The sequence below is a fragment of the Spea bombifrons genome, chromosome 10 (assembly GCF_027358695.1).
Source record: "Spea bombifrons isolate aSpeBom1 chromosome 10, aSpeBom1.2.pri, whole genome shotgun sequence".
In the NCBI taxonomy this organism is placed as follows: domain Eukaryota; kingdom Metazoa; phylum Chordata; class Amphibia; order Anura; family Pelobatidae; genus Spea; species Spea bombifrons.
Genome location: NC_071096.1, coordinates 29,270,223 through 29,290,308, shown reverse-complemented (window position 1 = coordinate 29,290,308; position 20,086 = coordinate 29,270,223). Strand labels below are relative to the sequence as shown.

Genomic DNA, 20,086 nt, shown 5'->3' with positions numbered 1-20,086 from the left:
TGAAACCTAGCTATGCTCCTCCGTTAAACTGAGTAATGAAGGCTGGTTAGCGAAATTGGATTTTAAAGAGGGTTATAATGTTAACCCACAATGTATAAATGTATATTTATATAAGGGCATTTCTGGAGCCCTTCACCCCATAGACAGAGTTGATGATAAAGTGCTATCTATCAATATTACATGAGTTATGGTCCCAGATGGGCATTATACCCCTATACAGGAGTGTTAACAATGTTTAATGCCCATGAAGCTGTTGACCAAACATATTTGGTCAACCATCTTACCATAGAGTGAGACTGAAGCTGCTCTTGTAGGGTTTTTTCCACACTGGGTGGGATGTCGTAAATCTCTTGGGTTGGCTCTCTGCTGACAGGGCCTTTTACTGCCATTGGTGGGATGTCATATACCTGTGGAAAACCCCAAATTACATAATTACCATTGTTTATAAGAATAACATTTCCCGTTGACACTTACCCACAAGAGAACATGCAGTCCATCCTTATGAGCTGCAGCACAACAAATAATAGATAAAGAATCCAGGCTGTGCTGGAGACAAATCTTATTTAGTCCATGACCTTGGGTTTTCTCCCTCGTAGCCCTGCTCACCAAGCCCCGGCCTACATAGGCATTATATAAACAGTATCTTATATAGTTGTGGGAACATACTACTCCATGGTTCATACAACTGATGGTCGTGAAAATGTGTACCATCTTTCTACTAAAAATGCTGTGCCACCAGTTCTTCAGCTCCTCTGTATAAATAGCTGCAAACCAGAATTAACACAATAACCCAGTAAACAAGCGACTCCTTTGCACCAACCTCTGGGCTGTAACTGTTCACCAAACATCTGGTGGGCACATCGTAGATTTCTTGAGATAATGCTGGGAGAAGATGTCTGGGGATATCGTACTCGTCCTGCTGCTCTGTCTTGGGTGATTCATACATATAGACTTGGCCCACTCTGGTTGGGAGGACAACCTGGAGAAACAACGAGAAACGGTGAGAAAAAATGTATACCTAGATATACAGAGAGGTTAATATGTATAGTTATACAGTTACTAATCACCTTTGCTATTTGTGTCATATAGTAAGAGTTGGACTTATGATGTCCTATAGCATTGAAGTACTAAAAACACTTTGTCAAAACCCCCAATTTCCATAATTTAGATATACAAGCCTCTGATTGTAATGGGAAGGGAAGTACAGTGGTTTTTCAGTGTTACCTATGACAAACTTTTAGCAAAAACATCATAACTTTAAAAGGCGCCCTATGACCACTACCCTGGGGGTTTATAAATGTAAACATTCTTGCTGTGTGAAAAGGTAAGGTCTTTCAGAATGTGTTAGAACTTTATTGCCCCGGGTCAATGTTCTAGCCCAATACATACGTCCAGTAAACGTGTTTACAGTCTACAATGTTATCTAATAAACTCCAAAGATCATTTCGACAATGTTCTCTGTGTCTTGTTTCTTACATATACAAAATCTATGGTCTAACAAACTGGAGCTCGTAACTGTTGACACATGGATTGATGGAGCTCCAGCAAGACGCCACAAGGTGGTGACAAAACTACAATACAATGTCAGGCAGTCCTTGTCCGAATGCAAAGACAGCTGCCAGCACTGGTGATGTTGACCAACATCATCTGATCCCTCAACACACCTGAATACTGGGCAGACCAGTTAGATTAACCTATATTCAGAGGTTCTGGACCCATAAACATTTGACTATAAAACTGGTGGAAATGCTAAACTGGAAGGGTCTGAAGAGAGAGAATATAGTAAATTATTGAGGAGACCAGAAGAGGCGCATGTTTAATATATTTTAACCTCCTTCAATTCACCTTCATGTTATTAACTCAATTTATTTCCTTCGGCCTTCTTTGCTTCTGTTTTTGTCCTTCTGAAACCTCGTTCCTACCAGTGTCCACATCCCTCAAATTCTAAAACCCCACCGACCGGCTCAGTATTTTCTTTTTTTCCACTGCAGTTTTGACTTATTGTATACATTATACCGGCAAGTAAATGACCTTAATAAGGCATTGAGATTGCGTTTGCTTTCCAGAGACTCTAAACAAAGCTCTTTCGACCTCTCATTAGAAGGCATCATAAAATATTTATAGAGCAAGGACAGAAAGATTAGAAATCGCACAATACAAACCAGCTTCAGTTTTACAAAGAAGTTCGCGGGTCTGATGCCACTCAACCCTCCCGGTTGCCATCGCAAAAAGACGAAGGAATGCGACGAACCACTTTGTCAGGTAAACATTTGTATTACACAACTTGTCTTTATTGGGTTAACAGGACAAAGCAAAGTGCAATAGTAAAAATCCTACAATTCCCATCAGTCTTCCTCGGGTTACCATAGCAAAGACGTCTAATTATATGGATATCCATAGAAACAAGCTATATACAATGCATTCTTCCACACCAAGGGTTATGCAGGCCAAAGTAATTTGGAGACACGTCGGCTGCTCTAGGAATTCACGGCAATAGGTTGGGAAAAATATTACGAGTAAAAGGTCACCGGCGCAGAGGAGAAATCTATATGTTTAAAGGTAAACAGAAAAAAAACAAGCTTCACAACTCATTCTTTTTATATTAGGCACATTGGGTCTTTATTTTAATTATTTTTTATATATTATATATATTTTTTGTTCTAATTACTAGCACATTCAGTTATTATGGCCGGCTGAGCGACAAACATAAGAGTTTCCCGACCAAGCAGCTTCCAAGAGGCAGCTCAGATGTCCCCGAGGCCTGAGGTGGCTTTAGGAGGCCACCTGCTTGATATAATTTTTGCTCTCCATTAGACGTTCTAGACCGACGTGTAACGAGGAGCTTAATACCTATTGTGTAATCATTTTAATGGCTGTATACCTTATATTGGTAAAGAATTGTACCGTGTCAGCCATGGAAAGAAAGAGAGGAAATCTGGTAAAGACGATACCTTTTTTAAGCTTTCAAGATCTAGGTTTCATCTTCAGTTGGCCAACAAAGCTATCGCCGGTAGCAAATGTGATCCTTTAAAACGATAATTGTAAATCGCATAGTTGGCCATATATAAATAAAAAAATATATTTATATATACATCAAATAACATGGTTCCTACAGTGTGTGTGTTTATCCGATCATTGCTTGGCTACTGGCATTCAAAACACGGCACTAACACGGCCAGGTATCGTAGCATGTAGTGCATGGCTTGCCACAGAAAAGGAAACAACAGTCTTTGTTTTCAATGATTCCGCCGGTTTATAAGTGATATCACATGGAAAGGCTCAGACCTTTATTTTCGGGCAGTCCGTGTGTCACAGCTACATGTTTACCAAAAACAGAACAGATTTCCGACACAGCCTCTGCGCCGGCAGCGCCGGAGAGGGCCGTGCCCTAATTCACAACACATGGCATTGCACGCTTGTGTCTGACGGTCGCAGCTGGTAGGAAGGAGAAGCCTGGCACCGTTTGATCTGAGCATTCAATCTGTCGGTGGGGTGAACAGGTGGGGCCCCGGTACATGGTAACGCGGGACTTCGACACGTTTCCCCTGTTGCCACCTCCAAATTGCTCTTGATGCGCTGCTAATCGAGCGCCACATATGCCATTTTTGGCATTCCTGCTCAAATAGTCATTGTAACCACAACGGTTTAGTCACTGCGCCCCGAGGAATGAGGCACTCCAAAGAGTTCTGTAACTACACCATGCGGATACACCCTTTCAGTGTCTCAAGGAATTCATTTGCAGAACTGGTAGCCCTTGGCTCGGAAGATTTCCCCAAACTGACTCACCATGCGCAGTAGCGTAAGAACTGTGCCTCCTCCCTTGTTCTTGTACACACCGCTCAGCAGGAAGAACCATATATAGCGATATGATCCATACCAGGGTATTTTTTACACATTAACCCATTAATCAACCCACAGGGCTGCCTGGGTACTAAGTCAGTGGGGTGCCGAATAATGGCAGCCCCTACGCCTTTTGCTAGTAGGGTAGGTATTGTTACCTGGGGTGCCATTTAATCCAAGACCTGCCCTACCATTCCAGATGGCCAGATGTTATTAAGAGGATGGATATGAAGGAGGGAGTTCAAGACAGTGACCCTGGTGGGGTAAATACGGGGGTCACATCACAAGCTCTGCATCGTCTGAGGAGCACGCATGGTGCCTTCTGTACACTACAGATTTGCTGCATCTAAAGATCTTTGAAGCTCCAATGATTTACTTTAAATTAAACCTTTAATTAGAAACGAGCTTGTTATAACGTACCAGAATATTCCCAACGGATGGGCCGACCGTATGTTTACATGAAAATCTAAGCTCATTTGCATACTATTTTTTTTTTTTTTAGGGAAGCCTATTTTTTGAGCCATGTTTTACCCAAAGCAGCGAAGTCTGCTCTGCTAATTACCATTATAAATAACCAAGCCCTCTGTGGGTTTTTAGAAATGCATTTGTTTGAAATGAAGCGTAATGTACCATTTGGGGATCAGATACATTCCGCGTATATCGCCTACATATAAGGCGCTTGCGTGGATAGGGAACATCTGGAGCTGTGAACAATGACTCCCATCAGGCTAAGACCGCCAGAGTATAAACTTCCTAAATTAAAACAGAATGGTATCTCTCTTTCTTATCCTAATAAGCCAGACATTGAAAAAACGTAAGACTCAAAAGTCAATTTGGAGAAACAATATTATTATTATTAACAATAATAATAATAATAATAAATAAAATGTTTTTGTATTATTAAATTACATTATAGAGTTTGCAAGGACACAGGCAGAGGTTTCGGCTTAGAATTGCGTACTTCTGCCTTCAACCTTTATATGCAAATGACTTGTTCTCCAGCGCTCCCATATATAGCTCTCCTGTATAGCTCTCCTGTATAGCTCTCCTATAGCTCTCCTTACCTTATATTTCTGTCCCAACTGTTACGTGATGTACTACTTGCTATGTACTACTTGTTATGTTACAACATATGTAATGTATATATGTTTCAGACATTCTATATATGCCTTCTTCAGAAGCTGGGGTGTATTTCTTGGCGATGGTGCGCTCCTTGTGGCGAGGCTGCACAACTTCAGTCCTCGAGGGCCACAAACAGGCCACCAGATATTCATATCCCTGCTTGAGCACAGGCATCTCAATGAAAGCCTTACTGGACTGTATGGATATACCGAATTCCAGGCCTGTTTTTTTTTTTATTTCTGCGGCCCCGTCCTGTGATGCCCCCCCCCCCTTATAGCCAGCTCTGTATTGTAGACACGGACGTTTAAATCCAGTTTTTCAGGAGGCATTTAATAGTGGACTGGGAATTGTAAAATCGTCATGTCTTAGCAGTAAATCGCGTGGGGTTTTCCAGCTTTCGCGCATGGAATGTACAATCCCCTCCACATGGAGGGTCGCCCAGTTTCGTCCAAGAGAGCTTCGCATTTTCCAGATGCCTCAAACTATTCTGAAGATCTTGGCCCTAAGTAATTATCAGAGGGGCAATGATACTTGAACTTAAAGGCTTGAATTGACCCCTGAGGATAAATTCCTGCAAGAAACCACTTCAGTCTTTTTTACAGAAATGCCAGACCCTTTTTTTGCCTACACTGCACAGTTTTCTGCGTTATTTTCCTAACATCGTACGTTGGGCTCACATCACTTCTTTCGGGGACACCATGCTGTGACTATTGACATTTTTGATCGTTACGCTCTGGGAATAAGTCTCGATCCCCCCGCTGTTACCCAGAACGCATATGGAAGTGTCGTTTGTTTAGAGGGAAATGTATTATTCTATTTCAATTTCAGCAAATTATGCTTTTTTTGTTTTTTTTCTAGCAATCTAACACCAAACAGGAAAATGTATAAATCGCTCTCCCTCCACACACACACTGAAATGTAAAGGGTTAAGCCGAGCTTGTCTGTAAAAGCTTGCGGTTTGGGATAAGCCTGCACAAGCCGAGTCCTGACGTTTAATGCTGCGCTGGCAATTGACGTTCCAAAAATACAATCTCAGGGCAACAGCCCAGAGTACCTCCAGAGAGCAGCCGCCTGGAAAATTCCTGACGCACAATCCTGTGGCCAAGGCCCAAAAGTTCAGGCTTGCCCCCTCCGTCAGCTGGCTAGAGGGGTCTCTGAGCCTCTAAGCTATCAATTTCCCAGCGTACACGGGGAGATTCCCTGTTCTGCATGTGTGAATGGAGGGGCTCATGCACAAAAAGGATCTGGGTTGTTTTTATAGAGGTAAACAATCTAAAGAGTACAGTGTGAGACCCTCTTAGAACAGTAACGGTTGAGGAAGGATGTCTCATGTATGTGGAAAGTGTGTAAACAAGGAACAAAGAACAAGAAACATGCCAGTAGACACGACCAAGGTGACACATTAAGAAGACATGGGCATAAACATTGTATTGCACCCTGGCCCAGTGAGCTTACAGCTTAGAAGAGTTATTAGAGGCTGCTTTGGAACCACATTGAGATCAAAGTTCCATCGACATTGTAATGTTAACTAAACGCAGTTCTGCGGTTGGGTGTCTCCTAATTTGTACTGCGAGATGTTTACTCGCCTCCGAAGACCTGCGCTGGACAAACAATGGAGACAATGCGAGGCTGTAGCATGCGCTGTGTGCTGGGTACACACAGAGGGGCCTCCACTGGACAAAAGGATCGGAAATAGCTGTGACGCTCACATCTGTCTATGGAAAGGTCAGTGCGGGAGCACAAGTCCACCCCAGCCCCCAAAGCCCTGCCGCGCCATGCATTATTTTATTTCTAAGCAGCCAGCGGGGTACGGTGAACATATACGGAGCGCTCAAAGGAGAGACAGATCCATGCATTCATTTTTAGAACCAAAAATATATTTCATTTCTTTTTTTTTAGTTAAAAAAAATAACCCGGGTGATTAAATGAGGAGATGACACACAAAAAAGTCAAATGGACAGGTGTAGATATTATATATCAACAGGGAATTCTCACTTGACAAGCTCGGAGTTTCATTTTTCTGGGTTCTGCCCATTGTACAGCGCTGTGAAATATGAGGACGCTATATATTTAATATATTTAGATGGCTATGGAATATCATGGAGCTATATATATATATTTAGATGGCGATGGAATATGACCATGCTATATATTTAATATATTTAGATGGCGATGGAATATGATGGCGCTATATATATATATATATAGATGGCGATGGAATGCGATGGAATATGATGGCGCTATATATATATATATATATATATTTAGATGGCGATGGAATATGATGGCGCTATATATTTATTATATTTAGATGCGATGGAATATGATGGCGCTATATATATATATTTAGATGGCGATGGAATATGACCATGCTATATATTTAATATATTTAGATGGCGATGGAATATGATGTCGCTATATATTTAATATATTTAGATGGCGATGAAATATGATGGCGCTATATATATATATTTAGATGGCGATGGAATATGACCATGCTATATATTTAATATATTTAGATGGCGATGGAATATGATGGCGCTATATATATATATTTAGATGGCGATGGAACATGACGGCGCTATATATTTAATATATTTAGATGGCGATGGAATATGATGGCGCTATATATTTAATATATTTAGATGGCGATGGAATATGACGGCGCTATATATTTAATATATTTAGATGGCGATGGAATATGATGGCGCTATATATTTAATATATTTAGATGGCGATGGAACATGACGGCGCTATATATTTAATATATTTAGATGGCGATGGAATATGATGGCGCTATATATTTAATATATTTAGATGGCGATGGAATATGGCGGCGCTATATATTTAATATATTTAGATGGCGATGGAATATGATGGCGCTATATATTTAATATATTTAGATGGCGATGGAATATGACGGCGCTATATATTTAATATATTTAGATGGCGATGGAATATGATGGCGCTATATATTTAATATATTTAGATGGCGATGGAATATGACGGCGCTATATATTTAATATATTTAGATGGCGATGGAATATGATGGCGCTATACGAATCAATAAATAATAATAGTAATAAGCATGTCTATCTGCCTAGCTGCATATCCTTCAACGACCAAACGGCGAATGGCATTTTGGGTTTATCATATTCTGCTTTATCTTCTGTGTGTTCACGCTATCACGCAGAACACTTAAAGCCACGCAGCACCTTCCATTGACAGAAAGGTTCTCCGGGGAAAAAGCATTACATCATCTGCTATTTATATCTCTCATCCCATTCACAGGAGTAAGCGTGATGGCTGCGTTGGGGGAGGGGGTCGTATGTGCGTAAAAAAGCACGGCATGACAGGGGCACTAGGGATTGATAAACACGCTTTGAGATGAAGGGGTGGAATCGTCCCTCATCGCTGTGTGATGAAGCAGGCAGCCAGCTAATTACCATAGGCCAGATGTGAAACGGTGTGTTTTTCCCCCCCGAAACGCACAGGACCCAAGCTGTCTGCCGAGGAGCACTAATGCTGCCTGCTATTAACAGAAAGCACGAGGTCATCAACCTACATCAGTTGAGACCTGATCTTGAGTTACATCGTGGCAGACTCAGACTTACATCATATTGCGCTCAATATATTATGGCGTAATAAAAAAAAAAATGGAAGGGTTGCTGTCTTATGTTCCTTAGACTTAATCATCATCACCGCGCTGCTGTATTATAGACCCAGCTTTGCTATGTTTAGCAAAAGCTTGTACTGTAACGTCCAGTGGGTTTAATATAATTCATTAAACATTCCGTACATTTTCATTTCAATAAGAAAAATGGGTTAGAATTTCGATCGGAAACATAAACTTATTTGTATCGTTTTTTTTGTTATGTACAGTGAAAACCACGATTTATTCTTTCCACTTATATCGCCTTTTGATAGGACCTAAACCAATGTATGTATCAGCGCGGCTGTCATACGGGGGTCACAACCTCTAACTGGACCCAACATATTTTAAGCCCCCTTCTATACGTAACTGTTATTCCCTTATTTATCTTCCTTTCTATTCTATAAACGATTATTATCGTTTGTTATTATCTTTTATTTCTATAGCGCCAACAGTGTGCCTCTTGCGTCACATACATTTAAAGGGTCTGATAAAACTAAAATATGAAGACTAAGACGAAGTGAGACATTAGATAAAGAGGGCCGCGCTTGCGTGCAGAACGTGAGATCTGTACACTTCCCTTTGAAGAATTGGAGTTAAATGTCAAGGTAGTGCATGCTGGGAGCCGACGCGGCTCGCGGTGATGGAGGGTATCTTACCATATCATTGTACGGGGGGCCGCGGTAAACATGGCGCTGATAAAGTTGTGTTATGCACAGGACCATCTGTCTGCCTTTTGGAAATGATTTGTGATTTTTCATATTTTTCTCCAACGCTACCTGCAACTGTCTGCCGGGTAAAACATTGTATCGATAACGTGCCAGCCTAATGAGCCATTTAGCGTGCGTTTAGGAACTATGCCAGACTGCAGCGAGTGGTATTAAACCATTATTTAACCCGTTATTCACAACCATACAGAGTGGAGGTAGCATTTTTTTGTCTACCATCTGTGTTCTAGGAAATGTTGTTTTGATGAAAGTGGCCAGAAAGAAAATATTTCCTGCTGCAGGAAACACATAATAGTAACAAAAAAGACTGGATCTGTTTGTAAAGTCGTAAGATGTTGTTGCAGGTGGTTGGGGAGAAATTATGAAGTACAGATACTGAAAAGAGTATATCTACGGCAGGTCCTGGTGTAGAAGCCTGATACTTAGACGGGGACAGGGGGCTTTCTCTAAAAAGACATGGGGCGTCTGCACACACCTACGGAGGCAAGGACCCCTCCTTGTCTTTCGGTCAAAAGAGAAAGAGAACAGAATGACGGGGTCCCTGGGCCATCTTCAGGGCAGGAACCGGGCCAATGTTCCCTCCGTGGCATGTTCTGGAGAAGCTGGTGCAGAGCACATTTTAGCCACAAAGTGGGACCGCAGCTGGGCACTGCTGAATTGCAAGGTCTGATGCCGTAACGTGGCAAGGGCCACAATGGGATTTCCCTCTCGACTAAAGCAGAAGAGCAGCCATGTCCCTGTGTGCCGCAGGTCACGACGCAGGACGCAGACGCCGTGCCACCGCAGTCTGACCGGCTCAGCTTTGAAATAGCAATTAGAAGATAACTCATGCCACTCACACATGGTTTCCCCCCGATTTATCAGTCTGATTGTATTCTGCAGAAGAACCTTCCCTGCTGTGTTATTCGGTTATTCTTAGAGATTGATTAATCAAGCAGTTTTGTTTTTTGGGTATTTTCATAAATCAGCACAGTTTAGGAACAGCATGGTGCGAGGATGTGTGTACATTACAATCCAGTTAAGTATACGGGCTGAATATCACAATGCACTAAATGTTTTTAAACAATGGCCTGGTGTACTGCAGCAGCCTTCTTATGATTTGGGCACCAATGAAAGACTGAGTACTGTCTGTCTCCAAATGCATTGTTAACCAAAACATTTTGGTTCGTTCTCATTCTCCAAAATGTAACGTCACAGTACTATTTAACATAGTTATTAACATAAGACCTGGAATAGTCCAGGGTGAGATTTCTAAACATCTGTAAATGTTTAAGTGTAATATTGACTAAATTTAGCTGAGACGGAAGGGGTAAAGCCCCATCGCAGAACCCAACCTTCCTTAATCTCGCTGTCGGAAGCAAAGGATTGTGACGCGGGCGTTAGGAACAGCCAGAAGGGAAGAAGAGCTTACGTTCTTATTTTCATACAGGGGCTGAGATTCCTGATTTCCTACTAAAACACTGGCCGGGCGACTTCAGGTACGGGTATATACAGTATGTTATATATGTATTGGCAACATATGTCTTAGCACCTAGAATTAGATCAAACTTTAATGACTCTACATGTTTCTAATCTCGGTTATAAAGACATTAGCGCCTACAAGGTCCTACTCAAGTATTTTCCCCAAGATATTTTTTTTCAGTTCTGAATTCTTAAAGGTCCATCTTCGTAAACCGACTGGGGAGGACACAGGTGTACGTCTTGTGCGTCAAGGAGACAGAGTGTATCGTAATCTTATCACACACTACTTTTTTTTGGTTTTATTTTACGAGTACAACATGTTAAACCGGCATCCTCTAATTACCGGATACGAAGCCGTTGTTCCAGCTATTTGGCTGAAGGAGAACCCATTGTGTGAGAGTAACACACATCGGTGTTTTCAAAGATAAGAACGCCATACTGATTAATAGCCAAAAGAATGTAATTTCTCTTCGGCTGGTTTAATGAAGACGCCACTGAGATCCTACGGATTCTTTTCTAGTCATCTGATGAAGAAAACACTTTCCTCCCCGCCCGATGATACCCATTTAAGATAAGCATTTCTTATTTGTCTGCATATTTTGCCGGTAGTCGGAGGCTAAAGGAATTAGAGAAATGTCCAGCACCGTGTGGGCTATCCGTAAAGCAATGAGGATTGACATGTTTTGTAAGGATACAATCTGGTTATGAAATCCAGACGTACCTAGAAGCAAAGATTAAAGGAATTGTCTGGAGCTAATTAAATAAGCCCTGGCATTAAGATGGAACTCGCATCGAATCGTGAACATTTCTCTAGCGAGAGTCAAGTGTCGGCACATACAATATCTACAGAACCAATAAAGGGATGATTTTTAGTTACATATAAATACAGAATTATACGTCAGAAACATCTGTTTGAGCTACATGGCCTACATGATGGGTAGACATTTCAATTGCATATATATATAATTCATATTATTGTACACCCAGCATTTATTATTCAGTAAGACAAAGTAATGGCAGCACCTTCCTCTGACACCCCAGAGGCTAAAATACCAGTTGGTTCTGATAAAGTATTGTATGTTTTCAAGCACTAAATATTTTTTGATGGGGCTCTTGGTCTTAAGGTGTAAGCCGGTGGGTTCCAAATCACCAAGTAGACATATATATATATATATGGTATAGGGGGGCTAAAGAGCAGGCTTTATGAAGGTTTTATGTGGTTTTTAATAACTATATATCTAATTGTGTAAGAATAATCATATATTTTATTTTTTAAATGTCATATTTTGTACAGTTTCTATATACATTATTGTTGGAGTTGTGAAAAACCATGATACCTTCATAACCTGGGGGGGGGGGGACCCAGAGCTAAGAGGAGGAAAGAGGGACAAAGAGATGTAGATCACAAAAAGGGATTAAAAATAAAATACTTGTTGGTAAAGATCAGGTTTACATAGCTATGGATTAAGGGGACTCAGAGGGAGCCTTATTAGGAAAATATTTATGTAAAGAAAATAATAGAAAACGTAAAGAAAAAAAAAAACATATACACTGTTACAAAATCCCCCGCTGTTCTTACAGTAGTGTTTTTTGGCGGTGGGTGGCACTGACCCTGATATGTAGAACGCAAACATGGAATCTATCATTAAACCTCTTGGGAAAACATTAATCTCCGTAAATCATGTTGGCACGTCTCTTCTCGTTGATTGGTATAATCTGCTTCCTTTGGGCAGAGAAAGCTCTTGCATAAGTAAACTAATTTAATTCTACAAATATATGCAATTAAATGCTTTACTCCCTCCAAGGACTACTGTAAACATAGCAGCGGCATCTTTTAAATGGAAATAAAAATCCTTACATGTTTTTTTTTTATTCCATTTCCACCTAATTTACGCTTCTTAGACACTGTCTAAAATGTGTGAGAAATGTGTTTCGGAGGATCTGTTAATTAATATGAACTTTTCTCCTTGCTTCGTTTCAAGCCGCGTGCTTTCAGCTGGTTAGTATCGTGTGTATTCTACTTTGGAGATATGATTTCATTCAAGGTCTATAGATCAGATATCGATTATAGCGAGAAGGTTTTCCCAGTGCTTTCGTAAAGGAAAGGGAATGGAGAAGACATTTGTGGTAGCTAAAGAGTGAATTTAGCTTGTTGTGATTGAAGCCAGGGACTCTACGAAAGTCTATCTGGATAACCTTGTGATAACAAATGAGCTTTCACTGGATGAGGGACATTTTGTTAATGTAATGGCTTTGGGCTCAGCTCTTTGTCAGGCAAGGTCCTCTAACCCTGGACAGATATTTGTCTTCAAGACGGAAGCTACTCTGTGTATACAAGAAGAAGAAAAGTGAAGCTGCGGATATTGGTGGTTCCTGAAATCGCACTCTACTCCGGTTCCGGGAGCCAATATTTCAGTGCTAGGGTTGTTTTGTTTCGGGATGGACTAACTGTGCAGACAAGAGACACAAGGAGATTTGAAACAGGAGCTAAGGAGGTAGAGCGGGAGACAAAAGAGAGACAGTGATGGAATGGGGGATGGGAGGAAGAGAGGAGACAAGACAATAGGACCAGGGACAGGAGATAAAAGGGATATAAACCCCAGAGAGTATAAGAGTCACAGTGATTGTTTACGTACAATGCAAGTGTGTGGCAGTACTGGGAAAGGAGGGACGGAAAGAGTCTGTAGCCAGAGAGGCAGAAGGGAGATATTTAGGAACTGAACTCAGGAGAGGGAGCAGCCAAAAACAGATACTAATGAGGAAAAGATTGAACCTAGAGTATGGAACAAGAGCCATCATGCTGGAACTAGAAAGGAGAGGGACACAGGAGGTGAAGATGGAGCAGAGGGGGGTGCAGGAGCTAGAAATGGGGAAGATAAGGACACGGGAGATGAAGATGGGGCAGAGGGGGGTGCAGGAGCTAGTAATGGGGAAGATAAGGACACGGGAGATGAAGATGGGGCAGAGGGGGGTGCAGGAGCTAGAAATGGGGAAGATAAGGACACGGGAGATGAAGATGGAGCAGAGGGGGTGCAGGAGCTAGTAATGAGGAAGATAAGGACACGGGAGATGAAGATGGAGCAGAGGGGGGTGCAGGAGCTAGTAATGGGGAAGATAAGGACACAGGAGATGGAGATGGGATATAGAAGGATTCTGGAAATGGACATGGAGAGGAGAGGGACGCAGGAACTGGAAATGGAGCAGAGAGGGATGCTGGAACTAGAGATAGATAAGAGACAGACACAGGAGATTGGGAGGAGAGGAGGCAAGAGCTGGAGCAGAGGGGGTAGAAGAACTGGAGATATTTGAGGGAGGGGTGGAAAAGAGCAGGAGATGGATACAGGAGCTGAGAAAAAAGAGACACATGTGAAATGAACATGGAAAAAATGACGCGAGACACAGGAGTCAAAACAGACATACAGAATATGGGCTTAGGGGAAAACTCCAAAAATGAGAGTTGAAGGAGAGAGATGTGAAATAGCGTTCAGACTGAGTAATTAAGACACTTCAGGACATGTGCATTTCAATGTGTGTTTATGGCAAGCTATACATTTCATGCCCGGAGCGACATCTGTTACTCCTAACAGAGGCTTTTTTGAATGTGTATGACAAATTGTCAATACCAGGGCGATCTCACTGAGATGGACGCATTTAGATTGGAATATAAATGGATTTCATGGACATCATTCACCCTGAGGTCGTACAATACAACCCCTAGCTAACACTGTGTTTATCTAGCGTCTGAACGGCTTTGGCTCTTTGTCCAGTAGAACATACTCTGCTATCACATTCAGAAAGCAGCCGGCAGGATAACTCCTAAAAAAAGCGTAGAGTGAACACAAATAGATAGTGTGGCTGCGTGTTCTATACACAGTAGAGATATGTTTCCATATCGGCATTCCACGCACATGCATATAAAAATATTTCTCCCTCTAGGGAACCGTTTACTACTCAGTAACACATTTCACAGCTATTTGAACTATTTCACGGGTGCTGGACCTGCAGAAGAATAGAGTCACCCAATCCAGAACGGCAGAGCACAGACACAGCGGGTTTAAAAGGCTTGCCAGACCCGCAGTGGCCCATCTGCATGGCATGCATATGAAATGAGCCATAATTAAAGTTAATTTGTAATTAGCAGCCTGCCAGCTGCATGCTATCTCCTAAAATCACAATCAACCCTAGACGTATTCTCCTTGTTTAACTCCTTGTTTTTTGTATCACATTAAAAACAAAACATTGGGTAAATACCCCCTTTAATCCCCTTCTACTGACCCCTTGCCCTTTCAAAGATTAGATTAATGTAAATAAATACAAAATATGGTTTACGGAGTAACCTAAAATCCAAATACATCTAACTCTATTTTAATTATTGCGCATTACTGTATCATATGAATAACCCTTTTGTAACAGACAATATATATTTCTTTTTAAATACCATTTTTATTTTACGGTTGTCAATGTTGTGGGACTAAATCTGCATTTTAAGTCTTGACAGGATTGAACATGATATTGCCATAGACTACCAGCATGTAGTATTCGCAGGTGGTCCGGTTTGAAATGGCCTGATCAAAAAAATATATATACATATATATATCTATATCTATATATATATATATATATATATATAAAAATCTCTTTTAAGAGGTACGTTTAATGGTGTCTAAACTTGTATAGGTAGTTTACAAATGAATCGGGACAAGTTCAGGTATTATTTTTAGTGTAAACCATAAACATACCCTGGAACTCCGGGTAAAGCCCTGCTTCCCGGGGTCTCCGAGTCAATTTATTCTTTCTCCGGGCACCGGTGCAGCATTTGGCCATCAGATGTAAATTACATAAAGAACTCTTACTCTCTCACCAAAAGGGGTTGAATTGTTGTATTTTCTTTGTGGACAACAGTGGTTATAATTATATAATCTGGACATAACATGAAAACCATAGGAGAGACACCAAAACACTGCCAACACCAGTTTCCATGAAACCATTCCAAAACAGCTTATTTGTGTGCGTTTCTTCCTCTGTAATTATACAGTAAATTACTACCTTACAAAATGACCATCTGTTTTCTTTCTTATTTAACATCATTCTTTTTTTTCTTCTTCTTCTTTTAAAAAACTTAAAGGGCATTTATTAAATGATTTCCAACGCCCGCTGCTCCTTATAAAACCAACTCCTCCTCATCCATAGACTTTCGGAGCCAATCGGGTTCCAGAAAAGGGATAAGTAACTTAATGAGGAGGAATAATTACATAGCGTTACAATCTCTGTTTCTATTGATATAGAAGAAATCTGCGACAGTGTAATGATCAGATTGCAAGTTAGTCAGAGGCAGAAGTTTCAATGATTAAAAGATAACGTATATCATTCACTCACACCATGTGCATCTGTCAGATCGCTACCGCTTCGTCAGCCAGATAAAGTATTTATAACTTTAATTAAAGTAGGTGCCAAAAGCCTGGAGCCAAGACTGTGCTCTGCTTCGGTTACAGAACAGGAAATCTACCTCTAGAGCTGTCCGCTAGGACATGTACATAACACAAGGGCGTCTGGAAATTATATATTTATATATATGAATATTTCCCAAATTGACATCTAAAAGAATTCTAATGGATTCCTTTTATTCCAAGGCTTACCTGGAATATCTTTGTAAATCAATTGCCTCTGTTATAGATTGTTTAGTACCGAGCCGACGACAGTGAGCGGCAAACGGTTTATGAAGCCATGCTCGGACTTTTTCGTGTATCTATTGGGGGTGGTTGTGCAACCTTATGATAAAAAAATAGATTTCTGGGGTAAAATATTGTTGTGCTTCGATGCTCAGAACTGAAATGAGGCTGTCGAGAAACTACAGCTGGTACTGTACCACCAGTCGTGAAATACCACTTTTTAGGAATGCTTAAGCGTCAAAAAAGTCTCTTTTATATGTAATTAATAAAAAAAAAATGAATTACCTTTCCTGGGATTTTCTTGGCATCACTGCTCCTTATATCCATGGATGGAGGTACTTGGTAAATGTCTTGTGGCTGGGTCATTGAAGGTGGGACCTGATAGATGTCTTGTCCTGATCCAGCGGATGGTGGAACTTGATAAACATCCTGAGGCTGAGGAAGGTTTGTGGAAGCCACTGGGACTTGATATAGATCCTGTTGGGGGTTCATGGATGGGGGGACCTGATAAATATCTTGAGAACTTGTGAACTGGTGCTGGGAAGATGGGTTCTGGTATATGGTTGATTGTTTGGATGGGGTGGTTTGACCAGGGTGTTGTGGTGCCTGGGGGGTCTGATACAGAGTCTGTTGCCCTATTGGTGTTGCGGGCACCAAATAAACACTCTCTCCACTTTGACTCTGGTATGTAGAATGCATGGTTGTATATTGGCTTGATGTGGGCATCACATTGTAGACACCTTGGTGATGATAAGGCAGAGGGGTTTGAGGTGGCTGTTGCTGCTGCGGTGACTGCTGCTGCTTTTGTTGTCCTTGATCACTGCTACCCTGCTTCTTGTCATACATTCCCACGAGTATTTTCAGCCTGTTACCCGGCACAATCCCCTGCCTCCCATGGAGAGAGCAGAGCCACCAACCATCCAGACCCTGAGTGTTCCTCTCCAGCACAGTCATGATATCCCCCTTCCGGAAGGACAACTCGTCTGGAGACTCCGCCACATTATCATACAGAGCTTTTGCCAGCACGTTCTGCAAACACAAGATGAAGATACATGTAAGTGACTCATTAGATATATATTATAGTCAAAAATGACTCACTAGTCCACTTTTTGAATCATTTTGACAATACTGATCAGATAATACTATTGGAGAACATGTTCAGATTGTGTACAAAGATGCTACAAATTGTGCTTGCAGCATAATGATATCAATAAATAGAATTACACAAGGATAATTCACATCAATGTGATGTAATTGTGAGGTTGGCATAGAAACACAAACCTAAAGTTCACCCATTGAAGCACACAGGTCAAGTGCTTTCACACGGGAATGACGTCAATCAGTAGTATGACATTTCGTGTTGTAAGTATGCTAATATTTGTCTCTCCAGGACATATAAAGCTTGAATGATAACATTTTATGAGGCGGGTGTACTGATTATATGTGTCCGTGAGACGATTCAACTCTGCATAATGCATCACACTGGTCGTATGTATCACCATGTCTAAAGGTGAAGACACCTTTGCACGGTAACATAGTTGCATGAAGGATCGAAGCTTATCAATTTTATATTACCTATATTACATATATTTAACGATAGGTCCCCATGAGATCCAAGGACCAAGGGAAAGTTCTCCTTTAAAAGGATCTATGTTAAATTCATCATTCTCTGCACTAGATTTCAAAGTTTAGGAGCCCCTTGGATTTTGGTATTTGTCATCTAGGCAAAGCTCTATGTGGCCACCTGCCGTGAAGAATGGATTTTTCCACGTACAGGGATACCTGGAAAGAAAAACGTTCCATATAATCTGCTGAAAACCTTGCAGGGTTTCATAACCGAGTTAGAAAGCCTGCTCATTAGTCAGCCCGGGGAAGGAATTTAAAATATCTTACATTCAGGATTCAAGGGTCACAGTGCTCAAGTTCAAAGGCACTATTGCTAATCTCTGTGTTTGCGTGGGAAGGGGGGGAAATATTTCCATTGCTAACCAACACATTCCACCATAGAGCAGCACACAGGGCTCCGTCTGCTGGATTATTTCATGGAAGAAAAGGCAAATAGGGCAAAGGGAAAATCAAACACTCACAGATTCAACCCTGATCTTCCAAATTAACCGGTTTTAGTTAAAATTAAAGAGAAAATAAGGCATGGAATTTATTCATTCCTTATTTATCACATTTACATAGTAGCCATGGGCTATGTAATAGCTGAGCCCTTGTCTTTTATAGAAGCGGTGTAAGGTGTAGAGACAGGTGGTGGTGTTGTCACAGCACCGTTATGCCAAGCCTTGGAGAATGCCTGCCACCCTTTAAAGATTAGAACGGTAATAACAAAGCTATCAGTTTGTCTGTCAATTTTAGTTTCGTCATACCCTCGGAACGTATGTATCGTAGGAAGAGCTGCGGAAGTTGTAGGCACTATATAAATAAATAATAATAATCATAGACAAGATATATCATGCTTAGATTGGATTTACCCAGGTTATTGCACCCATCACAACTGTGTTAGTAGACCTTTAACTTTATTTGTTCTGCCAACACACCCAGCAGTTCAGTTACAAATTAACTTCTTCCAGATAAATTTCTGTCCCTTGTTTGCCCAGCAACTTTCTACATCGATATTATCAAAACAATATGTGTTTTTATTTCTAGAGAACCCTAAGAATGTGGCCGGATACCCCAAATCCAAGGAGGTTCCAGTAAAACGTAAACAACTTCCATGAATTGCTCAAGACGCAGAAAACTCGTGGTAACCGAGACCGGTTCCCTGTAAATATTTTTACATATGTAGACTCTTAGTAGCATACAGATAATATATACTGTATCTGCGTGCTATGTCCTCTGTGAGCCGTGTTTGAAGTGTTGAAGGGTTAAAGCGGAGGATGTGAACCACTCAGTCCCATTTAGGTTTGCCTATTGTTGTGCTCTATACTCTTCCTGTGTATGTTGGGGGAGGTCAGGCTGGATCACAGCTGGATCTGTGCACAACTCCGTCTCATCAACGTCGGCGCGAGCCGCAAATATGGACTCAGCTGCTAGTCCGTGTGCCCGAAGAATGAAACAATTGACGTCCACGGACGTTGACTTCCTTATGGTGTGGAGAGTCCGGAACTAGGAGCATGAATGAGCGACTTAGTGTATAAAGCGGCACTTCCTCCAGAAATAGATTATATTTAACATGAGAGGCACAAAGCGTCTTCAGCACAATAAAGGACCAGTTGTGTCCTGGCTTGAGTGCTGGGGGCAGTTTGTGTTCTGCTTACAAGCGTGCCGCTCTCTATAAAACGAATTAGCATGCGTAGCACTTAATCTCCATCTAACGTGTCATTTTCTAACGCATTATAGATCAATGTTAACTAAATACGTAGACATTTCCATGGTATTATAGAACTATATGCTGTTTTGCAGAAGACGTGGGCATTGGGGGCATCTTTTTTTTCCTTTGTATCTTTCATTTTTGCTGTCTTACAGCCACCCTCTGCTCATAAGCTGCAAACATGGCTTCCCTAAGGTTGCTTATTGTGACTGTCCACAAACCTGTAATTCTCCCGATAAACAGAAAGCTTTACACCACCTTCTTCCATCTCATTCCACATTAACCTCTCAATAGATTG

At 41.2% G+C, this 20,086-nt stretch overlaps 1 protein-coding gene across 1 annotated transcript in view; it reads right to left on the bottom strand.

Moving 5' to 3' along the window:
* BCAR1 (BCAR1 scaffold protein, Cas family member) overlaps positions 1 to 20,086 on the bottom strand; it is a 44,389-nt gene that overhangs the window by 8,159 nt on the left and 16,144 nt on the right. The window contains exons 2-4 of the mRNA XM_053448575.1: positions 16,758 to 17,501; positions 821 to 979; positions 285 to 407 (exon numbers count right to left, since the gene is read on the bottom strand). Coding sequence (XP_053304550.1) covers positions 285 to 407; positions 821 to 979; positions 16,758 to 17,501 — 1,026 coding nt within the window. The remainder of the gene's footprint in view (positions 1 to 284; positions 408 to 820; positions 980 to 16,757; positions 17,502 to 20,086) is intronic.